At 48.5% G+C, this 16,170-nt stretch overlaps 1 protein-coding gene across 2 annotated transcripts in view; it reads right to left on the reverse strand.

The window, feature by feature from the left end:
* NINJ2 (ninjurin 2) overlaps positions 1-13,705 on the reverse strand; it is a 63,068-nt gene extending 49,363 nt beyond the window's left edge. Inside the window, exon 1 of one of the 2 annotated variants that reach the window (XM_064155681.1) lies at positions 13,556-13,705. Coding sequence is in view for 1 of the 2 variants with exons in the window: in XM_064155680.1 (XP_064011750.1) it covers positions 11,323-11,355 (33 nt within the window). In the remaining variant the exon portion in view is untranslated. Of the gene's footprint in view, positions 1-11,322; positions 11,467-13,555 lie in introns of those variants that run through there. The other variant, XM_064155680.1, reaches the window with a different exon arrangement.
* Positions 13,706-16,170: the final 2,465 nt, after the last annotated feature.

Raw genomic sequence — 16,170 nt, forward strand, 5'->3', positions numbered from 1 at the left:
CATTTTCTCTTTTCCTACTCCTTTTCCTTTTTCTTTTCCTTTCCTTTTCCTCTTCCTTTTCCCTTTCCTTTTCCTTTTCCTTTCCCCAGAGTGATGAAGATATTGCCTCCTCTGTTGGCTGCTTTCTTTTGCTAAGTCCATATCTCGTTTCCCCAGGATGCGTTGTTACACCTGAACCCCAGTGTGTGCTCCCTCAAGCTGAGCTGCAGGCTGGCCCCTCAGCCGAGGAGGAGGCAGAAGGGGCTGGTGCTGCGTGGGTGGACTTTGCCCATCCCTCTCCCCACCTGATCAGGCCAGCACTATTTCACAAAGGCTAAGTCTCCTCACAATAGTTTTCAACGGTTGAGCTGCTGAGCCAGCTGAACAGCAAACACCAGAGGGAAAACCACATTTCGTGAGCGCTTCAGATTCCTTCAGACTCTACGTGGAGTCATTAAAAGCAAAGTAAAAGCCCTTTGACACAGCTCCCTTGGGCAGGTTTTTTCACAGCCACATGCCAAACATGGGGGGCTGGCTGAGGAATGGTCCAGAATCAGCTCCCAAGAATCCAGTGCAAAGCTGATTCTGATGGAAGACAACAGCAGCAGGTTGCATTTGCTTGTTCCACAACCCTCTTCTGATAGTCAAGGTGTCACAGTGGGCAAAAGAGGGAAGAAAACACCTGGAGCCCTTGTGCAATGCAGGAATATATTCTATTGCATATCTACCTGTACCCCTTTTTCCTTATGCTTTATGTCTGAGTTAAAGAGGGACACAGATTGGGAATCTCAGTGTCTTCTGATCATCCCAGAAGAATCATAGAATCATCCAGCTTGGAAGAGACCTCCAAGAACATCCAGTCCACCCTATCAACCGGCCCTGTCCAAGGACTAGATCTTCAGATAACATGACCAGTCAAGAAATATCCAAGAATCAAAACAGTTATCCCACAGCAATGAAATGGATGAAGTCATAGAATCACAGAATCAACCAGGTTGGAAGAGACCTCCAAGCTCAGCCAGGCCAACCTAGCACCCAGTCCTATCCAGTCAACTAGACCATGGCACTAAGTGCCTCATCCAGGCTTTTCTTGAACACCTCCAGGGATGGTGACTCCACCACCTCCCTGGGCAGCCCATTCCAATGGCAAATCACTCTCTCTGACAAGAACTTCCTCCTAACATCCAGCCTAGGAGCTGCTATTGCTGTCCCCATGCAGACTTGTGAAGACAGGGTACTTAATTCTTCCTTAGACATATTCCCTTGCATATTCCCTGAGCAAGTTATATCACAATGATCTAAGTTAGACACTCAGTAATGCAGGTGTCCTGGCCCAGGCAGTCTTGATCAAGTGATTATTTGGAGTAGTAGCATCGAGGCAGCAATGACAATTGACAGTGGTGACAAAAATGAACCTCCCCTCTTCATTTCCAGTCAGCAAAATGTGTGTGGCCATGGCCTGAAACCACACAGGGACAGGCAGGAATGTTTCATCTTGAATCAGCTAAAAAGAGGTGGAAACCTGAAGCAGAGTTGTTGCATCAAGAACCTGCATGGTCATTCTGAGTCAGAATTTCTGTCTAATATCATTTAGCTCATTTGGCTTTGGGGTTTGCTTCCTACTCCTGCATGGCTGAGCATGGCTCCAGCTCCACCAAGAAAGAGCTGCACACACAGCTGAGTGCATCGAAACCTGTTTCCAATTGGTGTTGAAGCTACATTCAGCAGAGAAGAAAATGTTTTTGTTCTCTTATCAGCAGCTTCCAACTCCTGTTCTTTTTTACAGTGTATGAAGTAGCAGAGCAGTTTCTGGTGACTAAACAAAACAGCCTGTAAGAATTTCTTTAGAAGTAGTGGAGATTAAGAATTTAAGCAGGAGAAGCACAGATGAAACTGCAGACCCAATTGCTGCTGTGTGGCGATGCAGCCATCCAAACAGACCCTCAGTTTTCCTTCCTGCTTCTGTCACTTGCCATTTGTGTGTCCTTGGGTACATCAATGGTCATTTATCCTGCTTTGCCTTAATCTAGTATCAATAAAATGGGCACCAAAACACCTCTTACTCCATTGATGATCTGGACTGGGGGATTCAGTCCAGTATCAGTAAGCTTGCAGATGACACCAAGCTAGGAGCAGGTGTGGATCTACTGGAGGGTAGGAGAGCCCTGCAGAGGGACCTGGACAGGCTGGCTGGGTGGGCAGAGGCCAATGGGATGAGACTGAACAAGGCTAAGTTCAGGGCTCTACACTTTGGCCACAACAACCCCAAGCAGCACTACAGGCTGGGGACAGAGTGGCTGAAGAACAGACAGGCAGAAAGGGATCTGGGGGTGCTGGTAGAGAGTAGCTAAAGATGAGGCAGCAGTGTGCCCAGGTGGGCAGGAGAGCCAATGGCATCCTGGGCTGGATCAGGAACAGTGTGGCCAGCAGGACAAGGGAGGTTCTTCTGCCCCTGGACTCAGAACTGCTTAGGCCACACCTTGAGTGCTGTGTCCAGTTCTGGGCCTCTCAATTCAGGAGCGATGTTGAGGTGCTGTAAGGTGTCCAGAGAAGGGCAAGAAAGCTCAAAGCTGGTGAGGGGCCTGGAGCACAGCCCTGTGAGGAGAGGCTGAGAGAGCTGGGGGGGTGCAACCTGCAGAAGAGGAGGCTCAGGGCAGACCTCATTGCTCTCTACAACTACCTGAAGGGAGGCTGTAGCCAGGTGGGGTTGGGCTCTTCTGCCAGGCAAGCAGCAACAGGACAAGGGGACACAGCCTCAAGCTGTGCCAGGGGAGGTCTAGGCTGGATGTGAGGAGGAAGTTGTTGGCAGAGAGAGTGATTGGCATTGGAATGGGCTGCCCAGGGAGGTGGAGGAATTGCTGTCCCTGGAGGTGTTGAAGCAAAGCCTGGCTGGGGCACTTAGTGCCATGGTCTGGTTGACTGGCCAGGGCTGGGTGCTGGGTTGGACTGGCTGAGCTTGGGGGTCTCTTTCAACCTAGTTGATTCTATGATTCTGCATCATGCTTGGAGAACTAGGACCAGTAGAACTTGGCTCTCATACAAGCCCTGTGAGAGTACAAAGTATTGCTGTGCTGCTGCTTCCTTCAGGAACATTCCTTCAGTAAAATACAGGCTACAGAAGAATGCTTGGCTGCCTTTGGCTCCTCTTAGACTCTTAGGAGTAGGTATTTTTCCCTCAGAACTATGGTCATCGGTGAATTTGGGTCTTGCTTTTTGTTTTTAAGGCCCTACAATACCATTTGGAGTTGTGTGAGCGCAAAGAGGAAACTCCTGCAAATGTACATAAATATGCAAACATTCAAAACTTCAAAACAAGGATAAAATAAATAAAAGCCCAAGAAAAAGAGCTTCAACAACTCACCAAGCAGCACAATCAGCTCATCTTCTCCTTCTCATTTCTCTAACCCTGCTGACAGGATTCCCCCAGAATTTCCAGTGCTCGTTGAACCTTGACCCAAGCAACTTTCATGAGCAATTTCTTCCCCAGGGGTTATTTTGGATAGAAAGTTCTAAGATCCTGAGTGTGATGATTTTCAGAGCTGTAGTTATAGTGCTGCATATCTGATTCCTGTCATTTGATGAGGAATTATAACTTGCCTAGTGGAAAGGAGCGTGCTGGGGTGTATGGCAACTGATGATGTGAATCTGCAGTGTGGGTTCTTAGACCATTCTGGTGTCCAGTTCCAAAGTTTCTGTGACACTTTTACTGCATAGGAGCCCAGGGAGGTCTGGGAATCCCTTGTGCCTGCAAGGGCAGAGAGGTGACACCACTCATATGGCAGTTTCACCCTCCACCACTGCAAGCCCAGGGGCTGAATGCTGTGCAGTGTGCTCTGGCAGCATGGCCTCCTTCCTGGAGCTCATAGCAGTGGTGGGCAACTTCTTAAATCATCAGAGGAAATTATTCCAAGGTCACATCCTTGCCTTTTTCTTGCAGGGTTATCTCAGAATCACAGCATCATAGAATCAACCAGGTTGGAAGAGACCTCCAAGATCCGACCTATCACCCAACCCTGTCTAATCAGCTAGACAGAGTCTGCTCAGCAAGTTTGCTGACCATACCGAAGTGGGAAGCTTGGCTGATACACCTGGAGGCTGTGAGGCTATTCAGTGAGCCTTGGACAGACTGAGAGCTGGGCAAGAGGAACCTAATGAGGCTCAACAAGGAGAAGTCCTGCAGCTGGGAACAATAAACTGCACCAGTACAGGCTGGGAGGTGATCTGCTGGAGAGCAGCCCTGTGGAGAAGGACCTGAGAGTGCTGTTGGGCAGCAAGTCCTGCATGGGGCAGCAATGTGCCCTGAGGGCCAAGAAGGCAATGGGATCCTGGGGACTATTAAGAGGAGTGTGTCCAGCAGATGAAAGGAGATTCTCCTGCCTCTCTGCTCTGCCCTAGTGAGGCCCCATGTGGAATACTGCATCCCTTTCTGGGCTCTTCAGTTCAAGAGGGACAGGGATCTACTGGAGAGGGTCCAAGGGAGGGCTCCAAGGATGCTGAAGGGACTGGAGCACTGCCTGATGAGGAGAGGCTGAGGGACCTTAGACTTTTTGGTCTGGTGAAGAGAAGACTTAGAGGGAATCCAACAAATGTTTATAAATAGCTCAGGGCTGGGGGTCAGGAAGGAAGGGACAGAGACACCCTCTGTTCAGATGCACTGTGGGATACAACAAGGGGCAATGGATGGAAACTGCAACACAGGAAGTTCCAGATCAGCATGAGGAAGAACTTCTTGAGTCCCAGAGCACTGGCACAGGCTGCCCAGAGAGGTTGTAGAGTTTCCTTCTCTGGAGCCTTTCCAGCCCTGTCTGGATGTGTTTCTGTGTCACCTGCACTAGATTCCATGCTCCTGTTCCGGCAGGGACTTGATCATCCATGGAGGTCCCTTCCAGCCCCTAATATCCTGTGAGCCTGTGAAATCTACGTTTGGGAAGGGCATAAGTGAATGCTCAGCTGAAGTGGAAAGGCTCTCCATGTCCTGGCAGAGCAGGCAGGAGGAATGTGTAGTGAAGTGGAGAAATGCCACACCTGACTGTAGAACAAGAGACTGATCAGTGCTGGCTGGCTGAAGAAGCCTCCTCCCCAATACATTGTGAGCATTCTGGCTGTCATCTGGTGTGTGTGTTACAGCTTCTGGGAGCAGCACAGGTAGGGCTAGACACATTTGCAGGTCCCTGCAGCTAAGGCAGAAGAGCATAGGATCTTGCAGTCTCATCCCATTGGCCTCTGCCCACCCAGCCAGCCTGTCAGGGTTCCTCTGCAGGGCTCTCCTACCCTCCAACAGATCCACACCTGCCCCTAGCTTGGTGTCATCTGCACACTTACTGATGCTGGACTCAATCCCCTGGTCCAGATGATCAATAAAGCTATTGAACAGGACTGGGCCCAGCACTGATCCTTGGGGAGCACCACTAGTGACAGCTGCCAGTTTCTCTAATGCAATATACTGCCTGCAGTCTGGTCACCAGTTGTGTCAGGGCCTGCAGGGAACTGGAAAGCATAGTTATTTTTATCCTGTTACCGGTTTATGGGATTTGAAAGTATCTTTTTTAGCTTGCACAACTCAAAATATTGTTGCTGGACCTCTTGATCTCTTCTCAATGCTTGCTCCAATATTTGACCTTTTACCTTACTTAACCTTCTCACCTTACTTAACTTACAGGTGTAAGTTGCAGCAAAAGAGGTTTTACCTCAACACAAGGGGGAACTTCTTTACTGTAAGGGTCCCAGAGCATTGGCACAGGTTCCCCAGGGAGGTTGTGGAGATTCATTCTCTGGAGCCTTTCAAGGCCTGTCTGGATGTGTTCCTCTGTGATCTGTGTTAGATAGGATTGTCCTGCTCTGGCAGGGGGGTTGGACTCGATGATCTCTTTGGGTCCCTTCCAACCCCGAACATCCTGTGAGCCTGTGAACCTGCTCCAGGAGACAGAAAACTGCACAGGCTGATAACTTGCAGGTAAGGGAGTCTCCTAGTGCGGAGATTTTCAGTTTGCTGCGTGAGCTCCTGTCCTCATGCTTTAGGATAAGCAAAGAAGTTGAGGACTAATCAGTTCTCCTTAAAGCCTTCTTAAATCTTGTTTGCCTCTTCCATCTCTCTTTGATGCAATGCCAGAGGCTCACACTCTGTTACCTGGACATGTAGGTACCATGCAACAGCTTCAGACACAGGACCCTCTTCCCACAGCTAAAAATTCCTGTTTCTGTATTGTACCACAGTTAAGCTTCATGACTCTTCCTGTAACTCTATCCAGAGGCTCTCTGAGGAGGATTGATACATTACCACTTCGGAGTGTGCAGTGCATCTTCCCACGAGCTCTTTGAAAACCCACAGCTGGAAACTTCCAAGAAGACATCTGCTCTGCTTTCAGTGCTCAGAGCAGGGACTCAAAGGAAGCTTTTTACCTGCACTTTCCACCTAAAGACTTCTGGGTTTTTTTTTTCTCCACCACTGATCACTCCTCCTGTCCACTCACATCACTGCCAGGACCCTCAACTTGTCACAGCTAAGTGTCACAAATCCTGACTGAAGATTTCTCCAACTACGTCAGTTTGTTGCAAGTGACTTAGACCACTTAAAGGATCGCCACCAAAGCTTAGTGAAAGTGCTTTAAGTTGTAAAAGAGCAGCTTGACCAAGTTCAGTGGCAAGAATCACTCTATTACTGTACTGCACAACGACTCAAACAATGATTCAAAACTACTAAGGCACAAATCAGAGTTACCAAGACAAAATCAAAGTTACCAAGGCACAAATCAAAGCTACTGTACTACAAGGTTTTGTACAAGATTGGTTGCTTACCAAAGATCTGCCACTGGTAAAAGGTCTCTCTGTGTCGAGGAGCAACCTTGAGAGGTGTCCCAGCTCAGGGGGAGATCACTGCCATGCAACTATGCTCTTTAGCTGGTAGAGCTCAACAGAAGGCTCACTTAGGCTGTCATACTTATGGGATAAAGAGGTTGGCTTGTGTTGCATGCCATGGGAAAGGTAAGCATGAAACTCACTGTACCCACAGCTTGCTTTGTTTCTTGATATATGAGTCTTGGAAAAGCCACTGGCTATTCATCTGGTAATCACAGACATGGTGTTCCATGCTCACACGCATGGATGCTCCCTGTGTCACTCTGCTCCTTTGGCAGCAGTCAGAGAACAGAGTGAAACTTGCTCTGTTTATGGCCTAGGTTTTTACCTCCTTTGGAGTCTGAAGCAAATCACCACTGGTCTTGCTTAGGGGCTGAGTGTGTCTGTCACACTGTGTAGTTGTGTGTACAGCTCTTTCCCTCCTCTGCTAGCACTGTATGTTTCCTGGGCATCAGCATGCAAGAATCTGTGTGCATTAACCTATATTTTGTACTGGCTGTGATGGTTTGGGTGTTACCTGTGCCCCACACTTAAGAAAATCACCCTGACTAGGCTTAGAAGCTGGCAATTAATCAATGAAGCTATAGCTACAGCTTAGCACAATACACAAGCAGATATTTACAGTATCTACAGCTATGTACAGAAATAGACAAGTTAAAAAGTAATACAGAAAAACAACAGCCCTCCGAAAAACAGAGTCCCCAGGAGGGGCTCCCAACCACTCTTCCACCTCCTTTCCACTCCTCTACCTTATCCCAGACTTCGCCTTACATTCAAGGTGAGTTTGGAGGATCGACCAGGGGGGTTAGGAAGCAGGCAGATTAGTTACACAGACAGCAGGTTAGAGAGACAGAAGTGCATGCAGCCAGAGCCAGAGAGCAACTCTGTTATCTATGTTTGTGTTCTTGTTCTTATCCATCTCAGCAAGCCTCTGAGTGCAGCAGCCATCACCATTGTTTCCTTTTCACAGCCTAGCATCTCATTCTTCTCACCAAAATATCCCAGCTAGGCTCAAACTAGCACACTGGCTTCACAAAACTCCTGTCAAGTGTGGCTGCAAAGAAAATGCCAGTAATGTGGTTTTGCTTCTGGCAGGCTGTGCAGAGGTGGTTTGAAACACTGCACACCTCCTGCTCTAGGAACAGGGAGGTGTGTGCTTTCTCACTTCTCTCTCTCAAGGAAACTTTGACCTGTTGGGCTCCTTTATTTCAGTATTAAAAAGGTTCAAGATGATGAGGGTCATCACTTTTCACTCTTCACTTAACCTTCAGAGAGGTTGAAAGAGAAAAACCTAAACTCTTTCAGAAGTTTATGAGCATATTAATAAGTAAAACTCATTTACTCTTTATTTGATCTATGAAACCAGGGCTTCAAACCCCTGATAGACCTGAAACTTTCCATTGAGTGGAAGCTTTCATAAACAAAAAGTTAATTTTACTTTTTCTTTTTATTTAGAGTAATTTTCTTGTCCTCTGAGCTTTGCCCCCAAGTACCTGGCTGACTTATTTCTGCATTTTCCAGTTATTATCTCATTCTAGGAGAGCCTGACCCCTCTCTTCCTGAGGTCTAAATAGAGTGCATTTTCACCAGCTGTCACAGCTACCTGTGTGCCTTCCTCAATTCTCAGCTCTCTTATCTGAGCATAACTGCTCCTGAGTCTTCAAAAGCTGCTGTGCACCTCTCCTGTGCAATTGGAGACACATTCCACAGGCCTTCTTTAGAATCATAGGATTATAGAATCAGCCAGGTTGGAAGAGACCTCCAAGATCATCCAGTCCAACCTATCCAGTTAAAACTAACTGCATCCATTTCTGGATCCCCCATTACAAGAGGGATGTAGAGATGCTGGAGCGTGTCCAGAGAAGGGCCATGAGGATGCCCGGAGGGCTGCAGCAGCTCTGCTGTGAGCACAGACTGAAAGAGTTGGGGCTGTGCAGGCTGGAGAAGAGGAGGCTCCCAGGTGACCTTCCTGTGGCCTTCCAGGATCTGAAATGGGGCCTACAAAAAAGCTGGGGAGGGACTTTCTTGGCTGTCAGGGAGTGACAGGACTGGGGGGAATGGAGCAAAGCTGGAGATGGGGCGATTCAGGCTGGCCTTGAGGAGGAAGTTGTTGAGCATGAGAGTGGTGAGAGCCTGGAATGGGTTGCCCAGGGAGGTGGTTGTGGCCCCATCCCTGGGGGTGTTTAAGGCCAGGCTGGCTGAGGCTGTGGCCAGCCTGATCTAGGGTAGGGTGTCCATGCCCATGGCAGGGGGGTTGGAACTGGCTGATCTTTGTGGTCCTTTCCAACCTTGACTGATTCTATGATTCTGTGATTCAAATTATCCTGACTATTTCCAAGGGCACAAATCTTCCCATTTTAGTTTCTTTGGCATGGAAACAAAAATTGAGCCCCTTAAGAAGACTTGCCCACTTTCAAGTCTAAGGGTGACTAAGACCATTGCAGACAGGAAAATCAGCTCTGAAACTTGGACCCTGTTGCTGGACTACACAGGGCTGGAACCTATGCTCTAGCACAATGCTTTATATTCTTCCTTTCTCCAGATTTGGACCTGAGCTTCTGAAGTTCGATGGCTGTTTGTGACCTGGGCTTTTGATTCCATTTCATTTCATACAGTTTCTTTTTCCAAGCCCTTGTCCAGCTGCCCTTTCCTAGAGCACATGCTGAGTACAAGAAACACCCTGCTTAAAAAACACAAACACCCAGAAGAGGAACACAGAGAACTGGAAAAGCTTCACCACAAAGTTTTGCTTCTCTTTAAGCGACGCAGAGGAAACCCTGGCCTCTATGCCAGCGTTTGATGTATTCAGTTCTTCTCCCCTCCAGATTGGGAGCACTTTCTGCCAAATACAGAAAGGCTCTGTAAGATCACAGAATCACACAGAACCACAGAAACATCCAGGTTGGAAAAGCTCCTCAGGATCACTAACCTCTAACCCTACTCTGCAAGATTCACCTTAAACCATATCCCTAAGCACCACATCCAAACGACCCTTAAACACATCCAGGGCTGGTGATTCAACCACCTCCCTGCAAGATGAGGAATGGCTCAGACCTTTGCAGCTTGTGAAGTATGTGCTGCCTCCTCCTGAGGGCTGAAGGCTAACTTTTGCCCCTTCTGCTCCTCCTTCCACCAAAAGGTAGCTCTGTAGCAGTTGTAATCACCCCCACCCCACCCCACCTCAGGCAAGACCTCGAGGTGAGGCTTGTAAGGAGCTGAATCTTTATCAGCTTTTTGTCTCTTTCGGTGTCCCTCGGTCTAGAATTCTTTTGCTTGCCTGGAGAAACTTTCCCTCAACTAACTGAGCAATCAACCACAGCCAGAGCCAGAGGGCTGTGAAGGGAGTTGTGCTGTGGAGAGAAGCACTCCCTCTCGCTCCTGCTCTTATAGAATCATAGAATCAACCAGGCTGGAAGAGACCTCCAAGATCACCCAGTCCAACCTAGCACCCAGCCCTGCCCAACCAACCAGACCATGGCACTAAGTGCCTCATCCAGGCTTTGCTTCAACACCTCCAGGGACAGTGACTCCACCACCTCCCTGGGCAGCCCATTCCAATGCCAATCACTCTCTCTGCCAACAATTTCCTCCTAACATCCAGCCTAGACCTCCCCTGACACAGCTTTAGACTATGCCCCCTTGTTCTGCTGCTGGTTGCCTTGCAGAAGAGACTGACCCCCACATGGCTACAGCCTGCCCTCAGGTCTTGCTCCACAGGAGCAGCCTTTGCAGCTTGGAACTTCTCCCCTTTAGAAGGAACCTAAGGAATCTCAGCCCCCACACCCTGCCCCACCTTGGTGAGTAGAAATACATACATATACATCTATATATGTAGGTATGCATATCACAGCATCACAGTATCACAGTATCACCAAGGTTGGAAGAGACCTCATAGATCATCAAGTCCAACCCTTTACCACAGAGCTCAAGGCTAGACCATGGCACCAAGTGCCACGTCCAATCTTGCCTTGAACAGACCCAGGGACGGCGACTCCACCACTTCCCCGGGCAGGAGAGGGTAGCTAAGGGAGATTTTACTTTTAGGAGCAAGTTGTGTGCACCTTTTGGTTTCTCTCACACAACAGTTTAATAGTTTAATTAGTTGTGCAACAGCATTTTCCCAACTGACATCCAGATCTGTAATCTGACAGAAGGACAGAGCGGGTTTAAGTGCAATAAATCAGTGGCTGCCAGTCACCTGTTTGCTGTGTCTCCCTCACAACAAGCTCTTGCTGGCAATACCCTGCCCTTTCTTACCCTGACCCTTCTGGGAAAAGGCTCACAACCACTTCTGGCAGAAAGAGGCAGAGATCCTGCTGCTAGCTTTTCATCAACGCAGAACAGAGAGGAAAAGCAGCACTGAGTTTTCAAGAGCAGACGACTGCCAAAGCTGAGCAGCACACGACAGGAGCAGTGGATATTCTCCCAGGCTGAGGATCTTTCCTCCCACGTCTCCCTCCCATGGGTATTTCCCCAAGACGGACTCACTTGAAGATTGATGCTCTCCCCTTCCGAGGCCATGCTCCTGTCTCTGGGTCTCCTCGTCTGCAGACAGAGCCCGGAGCAGGGCACTCCGTGCTGCTGGAGACTCTCCCTTGGCTGGAGCAGGACAGGCAGCTGCTGGAACAGACCTGCTATTCATCTGCCAGCGGCTGGCCGCCCGTCTTGGCATCAGCTGGGGAGCAGGAGAGGGGGCGGCACACCAATTCTTCATTGTCCAGGCAGCCCATGGAACAAGCGTCCCTCTTAGCCTCTGTGTGACAGTTGTGTTCATTACATGTCTGTGCTACCTCTCCAAGTGCAGCTGAGCCTCATGAGCTCACTCGGGCTGGGACGTGGTGATGTAGCCAGTGTACCAAGAGGTTCCTGGCATGGGCTGTGCAGCCACAGCACCCAGCCTGACCTCTTCTCTCACCAGTGCACAGCAGAGGGTATGGGTGAAAAAACAATAGCTGAAGAGGTTAGATCCAGAAAGTTGTGCCTGCTAACTGCTGCTGCTGCCGCCGTGTCCTTAGAGCTCACATCCAATCTGCACATCACTCGTGTTATATAATCTCTCCTTTTCATTTTCCTTCCCAGCCAGAATGTCTTTCCTTTCCCCTCCAGAACACTATTTTTTTTTCCAGTTGAATTTGATATGTCTGGTTCTAGCTGAAATCAAATCTTGCTTTTTGCTGAAGTTAAAAACAACTACAAAGGAGCCTGGAATGGAAACGTATGCAGCCAAAAATCAATTCCCACTGTAGAAAACCAGGTTGTTATTATTAGGTAGAACCCTCAGGCAGAAAAATCAGCACAGCTCTCTAGCTTTTAGAGCAACTCTGCTACTCTCAGATCAGGTAGGCATGATTGCTTTTGAAGGACAGTTTCTGTAAGGGACAGTTTGTGTTAAGTCATATATTCTGCTTAAATAGTTTGTCCAGATGTCTGTTCTGGTAGTCCAGCCCAACTCAAAGTGCTGCCAAGTCTGCCAGTAGAGGATCCTGTTGCACTGATGCTTCCCAGCAAAAGGGCTCATTTTGCATTGAAAGTGCCACTGCTTAGCACTGCAAGTTCACTGCAAACTACTGATGACTGCAGCCTCTCTGCACTCCACTCAACCAGTTTGCTCTCCTTGCTCTTTGTGTTTTTTAACTTATAGATCTATGAGCTAAAGCACTGAGATGCGTTTAGGGACTGGGCTAATGACACAGCTCACTTAATCTTCAGGGTTTGGCCTAAGGCTGAAAGCCTGTCAGGAACCATGACACTGATGCAATTAGAACTCCTTCTCATAGTTTCTAGTTTTTAATGGAAATTAAGATCCCTGTGTCTTGTTATCACCAAAGTGACTGAATCCTAGAGATAAATGGTGATGAAGGGTAAAAGGCTACCGGTTGCTCCTCCTCACCTCTTGAGTTTTGTGGGGCTTTTTTGTTTGTTTGTTTTTAATGTAAGGAGCATTTAATCCCAAATGCAGCCATTTGCTGCTGTTATTGACTTGTTCTTCTGATCACGGGCTCACAAGATGTTAGGGGTTGAAAGGGACCTAAGGAGATCATCGAGTCCAACCCCCCTGCCAGAGCAGGACTATACAATCTAGCTCAGGTCACACAGGAACACATCCAGATGGGCCTTGAAAGTCTCCAGAGAAGGAGACTCCACAACCTCTCTGGGGAACCTGTGCCAGTGCTCTGGGACCCTTACAGCAAAGAAGTTCCCCCTTGTATTGAGCTGGAACTTTTTGTGCTACAGCTCACATCCACTGCTCCTTGTCCTGTCCCAGGGAGCAAGTGAGCAGAGCCTGTCCCCCCAACCCTAACCCCCAACCCTCAGATATTTATAAACATGTACCAAATCCCTCTCAGTCTTCTCTTCTCCAGACTAAACAGGCCCAGCTCTCTTAGCCTCTCCTCATCAGGCAGTGCTCCAGTCCCCTAATTATCCTCATCGCCTTCCACTGGACCCTCTCCAGCAGATCCCTATCCCTCTTAAACTGGGGAGCCCAAAACTGAATGCAGAACTCAAGATGGGGTCTCACCAGGGCAGAGTAAGAGAGAGGAGAGGAGAACCTCCCTCAATCTCCTGGAGATAGGTTAAGTAAAACCTCCTCATAACTATGCTATTGTACAAATGATAACATAGAAAATTACTTGATTTGACTCCTCTTGGTGTAGCCTATAAAAGGATGCTGCGATTGATCAGTCTATAAATAAGGATTGGTTATTAACAGGTCACTTACACTGTGTGGGTATCCATTGTATCCGTTGAGGAACTCTGGGGAGTTAAGAAGATTTCATGTTGTGCAGGTCCCTTGTGAAGATGCTTCTAGCAAACAACCCATGAAGTCTGGCCTAAGTTTCTGGAGTTCTTGTATGTGCCATTTTGGAGTTCCTGTGTGTGCCATTTTGGAGTTCCTGTATGTGCCATAAGCATAAAAACCTGTCAAAATTAGCTTCCAGTGGTTACAGAATCACAGAATGATAGGGGCTGGAAGGGACCTCCAAAGCTCATCCAGTCCAATCTCCCTGCCAGAGCAGGCTCACCTAGAGTAGATCACACATCCAGGCAGGTCTGGAATATCTCCAGAGGCAGAGACTCCACAACCCTCCTGTGCAGCCTCTTCCAGTGCTCTGTCACCCTCACAGGGAAAAAGTTCTTCCTCATGTTTACATGACACTTTCTATGCCTCAGCTTCCACCCAGTGCCCCTTGCCCTGTCATTGGGCATCACCCAGCAGAGCCTGGCTCCAGCCTCCTGCCACTCACTCTGCACACATTGATAACCACTGACGAGATCACCTCTCAGGCTCCTCCTCTCCAAGGAGCACAGCCCCAGCTCCTTCAGGCACTTCCTAACAGAGCTGTTCCATTCACTTCATCATCTTTGTGGCTCTGTGCTGGACTCTCTCAAACAGTTCTATGTCCCTCTTGAATCAAGTGGCCCAGAACTGAACACAGTACTCCAGATGCAGCCTCACCAGGGCAGAGTAGAGGGGCAGGAGAACCTGGTCAGACAAGAACCAAGTGCCTAGAATTGTATTTAGTAGATCAATATCACCAGTGCACAAATCTCAGCCAAGAATGCATGGTGCAGAACAATGGATTTAAAAAAAACTATTTATTCTTAGTGTATCTCAGTGCTATGCTAGGGCCTTTCTTTTGAGAGGTACTGCAAAGCTTGTACCATGCCCTCAGAATACCTACAGAAATCAGTCAAAACTCATGGTGGCCCTCATGTCCCTGCACACCCTCCAAGCACTGTCCTCTCCCAGTACAAGGTAACAAAGCCTTTCTGCAGAGCATATCAGCAGTAGTGTCTGTATCAGCCTCCCTTGAAGACTGTGGAGCCAAACACATTAGAATGAACAAACCTGAAATAATAAAATTTCCCTCTGAAATTATTTATGTCACTAACAACAAAGCTCAGAGCCAAAGCATGTGAGAGGGGAGTAGGTTTATTGTAGCTTAAGTCATAATAGGTGCCTGTGAAAGGAGTGTCCCAGTGACCAAAGTTTGACTTGTCAGAGATTCAGTTACAAAGAACTGCATTTTTCAAACCATCTTTCTAGTAGCTGTTTAATTACAATGCAAGAATGCACCATTGTGATGGGCCAAAGATTATGGCATAGAAAATGCAGCCCAGCATCCAAAAGGGCTTGTTTGACATGAATGGCAGCACTGAGTGACAGCACTCACTGGTTTTTGACTCAACAGCTCCCAAACTCCCCACTAGTCTTTTTGTAACATGAGTGGGAGAGCTCCAAAAGCTGGCTCTTGAGGCATGTTGACTGATTACTGAGTCTTTCTGGTGAGACATCCTAGAGATGGATAGCAAAAGAGAAGTGTTCCCTGAAAGGAGAGTGAGGACAGAGTGGCTGAAGAACAGCCAGGAAGAAAGGGACCTGGGGTTACTGCTAGATAGTAGCTGAAGATGAACCAGCAGTGTGCCCAGGTGGCCAGGAGAGCCAATGGCATCCTGGCCTGGATCAGGAACGGTGTGGCCAGCAGGACAAGGGAGGTTATTGTGCCCCTGTGCTCAGCATTGCTCAGGCCATACCTTAAGTACTGTGCCCAGTTCTGGGCTCCTCAATTGAAGAGAGATGTTGAGGTGCTGGAAGGTGTCCAGAGAAGGGCGACAAAGCTGGTGAGGGGCCTGGAGCACAGCCCTGTGAGGAGAGGCTGAGGGAGCTGGGGGTGTGCAGCCTGCAGCAGAGGAGGCTCAGGGCAGAGCTCATTGCTGTCTACAACTCCCTGAAGGGAGGCTGTAGCCAGGTGGGGTTGAGCTCTTGTCCCAGGCACCCAGCAACAGAACAAGGGGACAGAGTGTGAAGTTGTGCCAGGGGAGGTCTAGGCTGGATGTTAGGAGGAAGTTGTTGTCAGAGAGAGTGATTGGCATTGGAATGGGCTGCCCAGGGAGGTGGTGGAGTTACTGTCCCTGGAAGTGTTCAAGGAAAGCCTGGATGAGGCACTTAGTGCCATGGTCTGGTTGACTGGACAGGGCTGGGTGCTAGGTTGGACTGGAGGAGCTTGGAGGTCTCTTCCAAGCTGGTTGATTCTATGATCTTGGGCATGAAGAAAACCAAGTATGTGATGAGAGATCAGCTCACACTGAGAGTGGAGGCTCTCTGGATCAGCCACACTCACCTGGGAGGAGCACATATGGCAGAGTCACTTTTTTCCACTGCCATCCTCTTCCCTCCTTTATGCCAGCCAAAGTGCTTGTGCAGTCACCTTAGAAACCAGACAGGAGAACTTCTTCCAGCTGGAAAAAAACAAACCAAAACAAAACACATTAAAAATAATACGAAAAAGTTTCAGGCTGTTTTTTTGGCTGGGACCAGCTCCCTGACCTGGT

The sequence above is a fragment of the Pogoniulus pusillus genome, chromosome 15, assembly GCF_015220805.1.
Source record: "Pogoniulus pusillus isolate bPogPus1 chromosome 15, bPogPus1.pri, whole genome shotgun sequence".
NCBI classification, from domain to species: Eukaryota; Metazoa; Chordata; class Aves; order Piciformes; family Lybiidae; genus Pogoniulus; species Pogoniulus pusillus.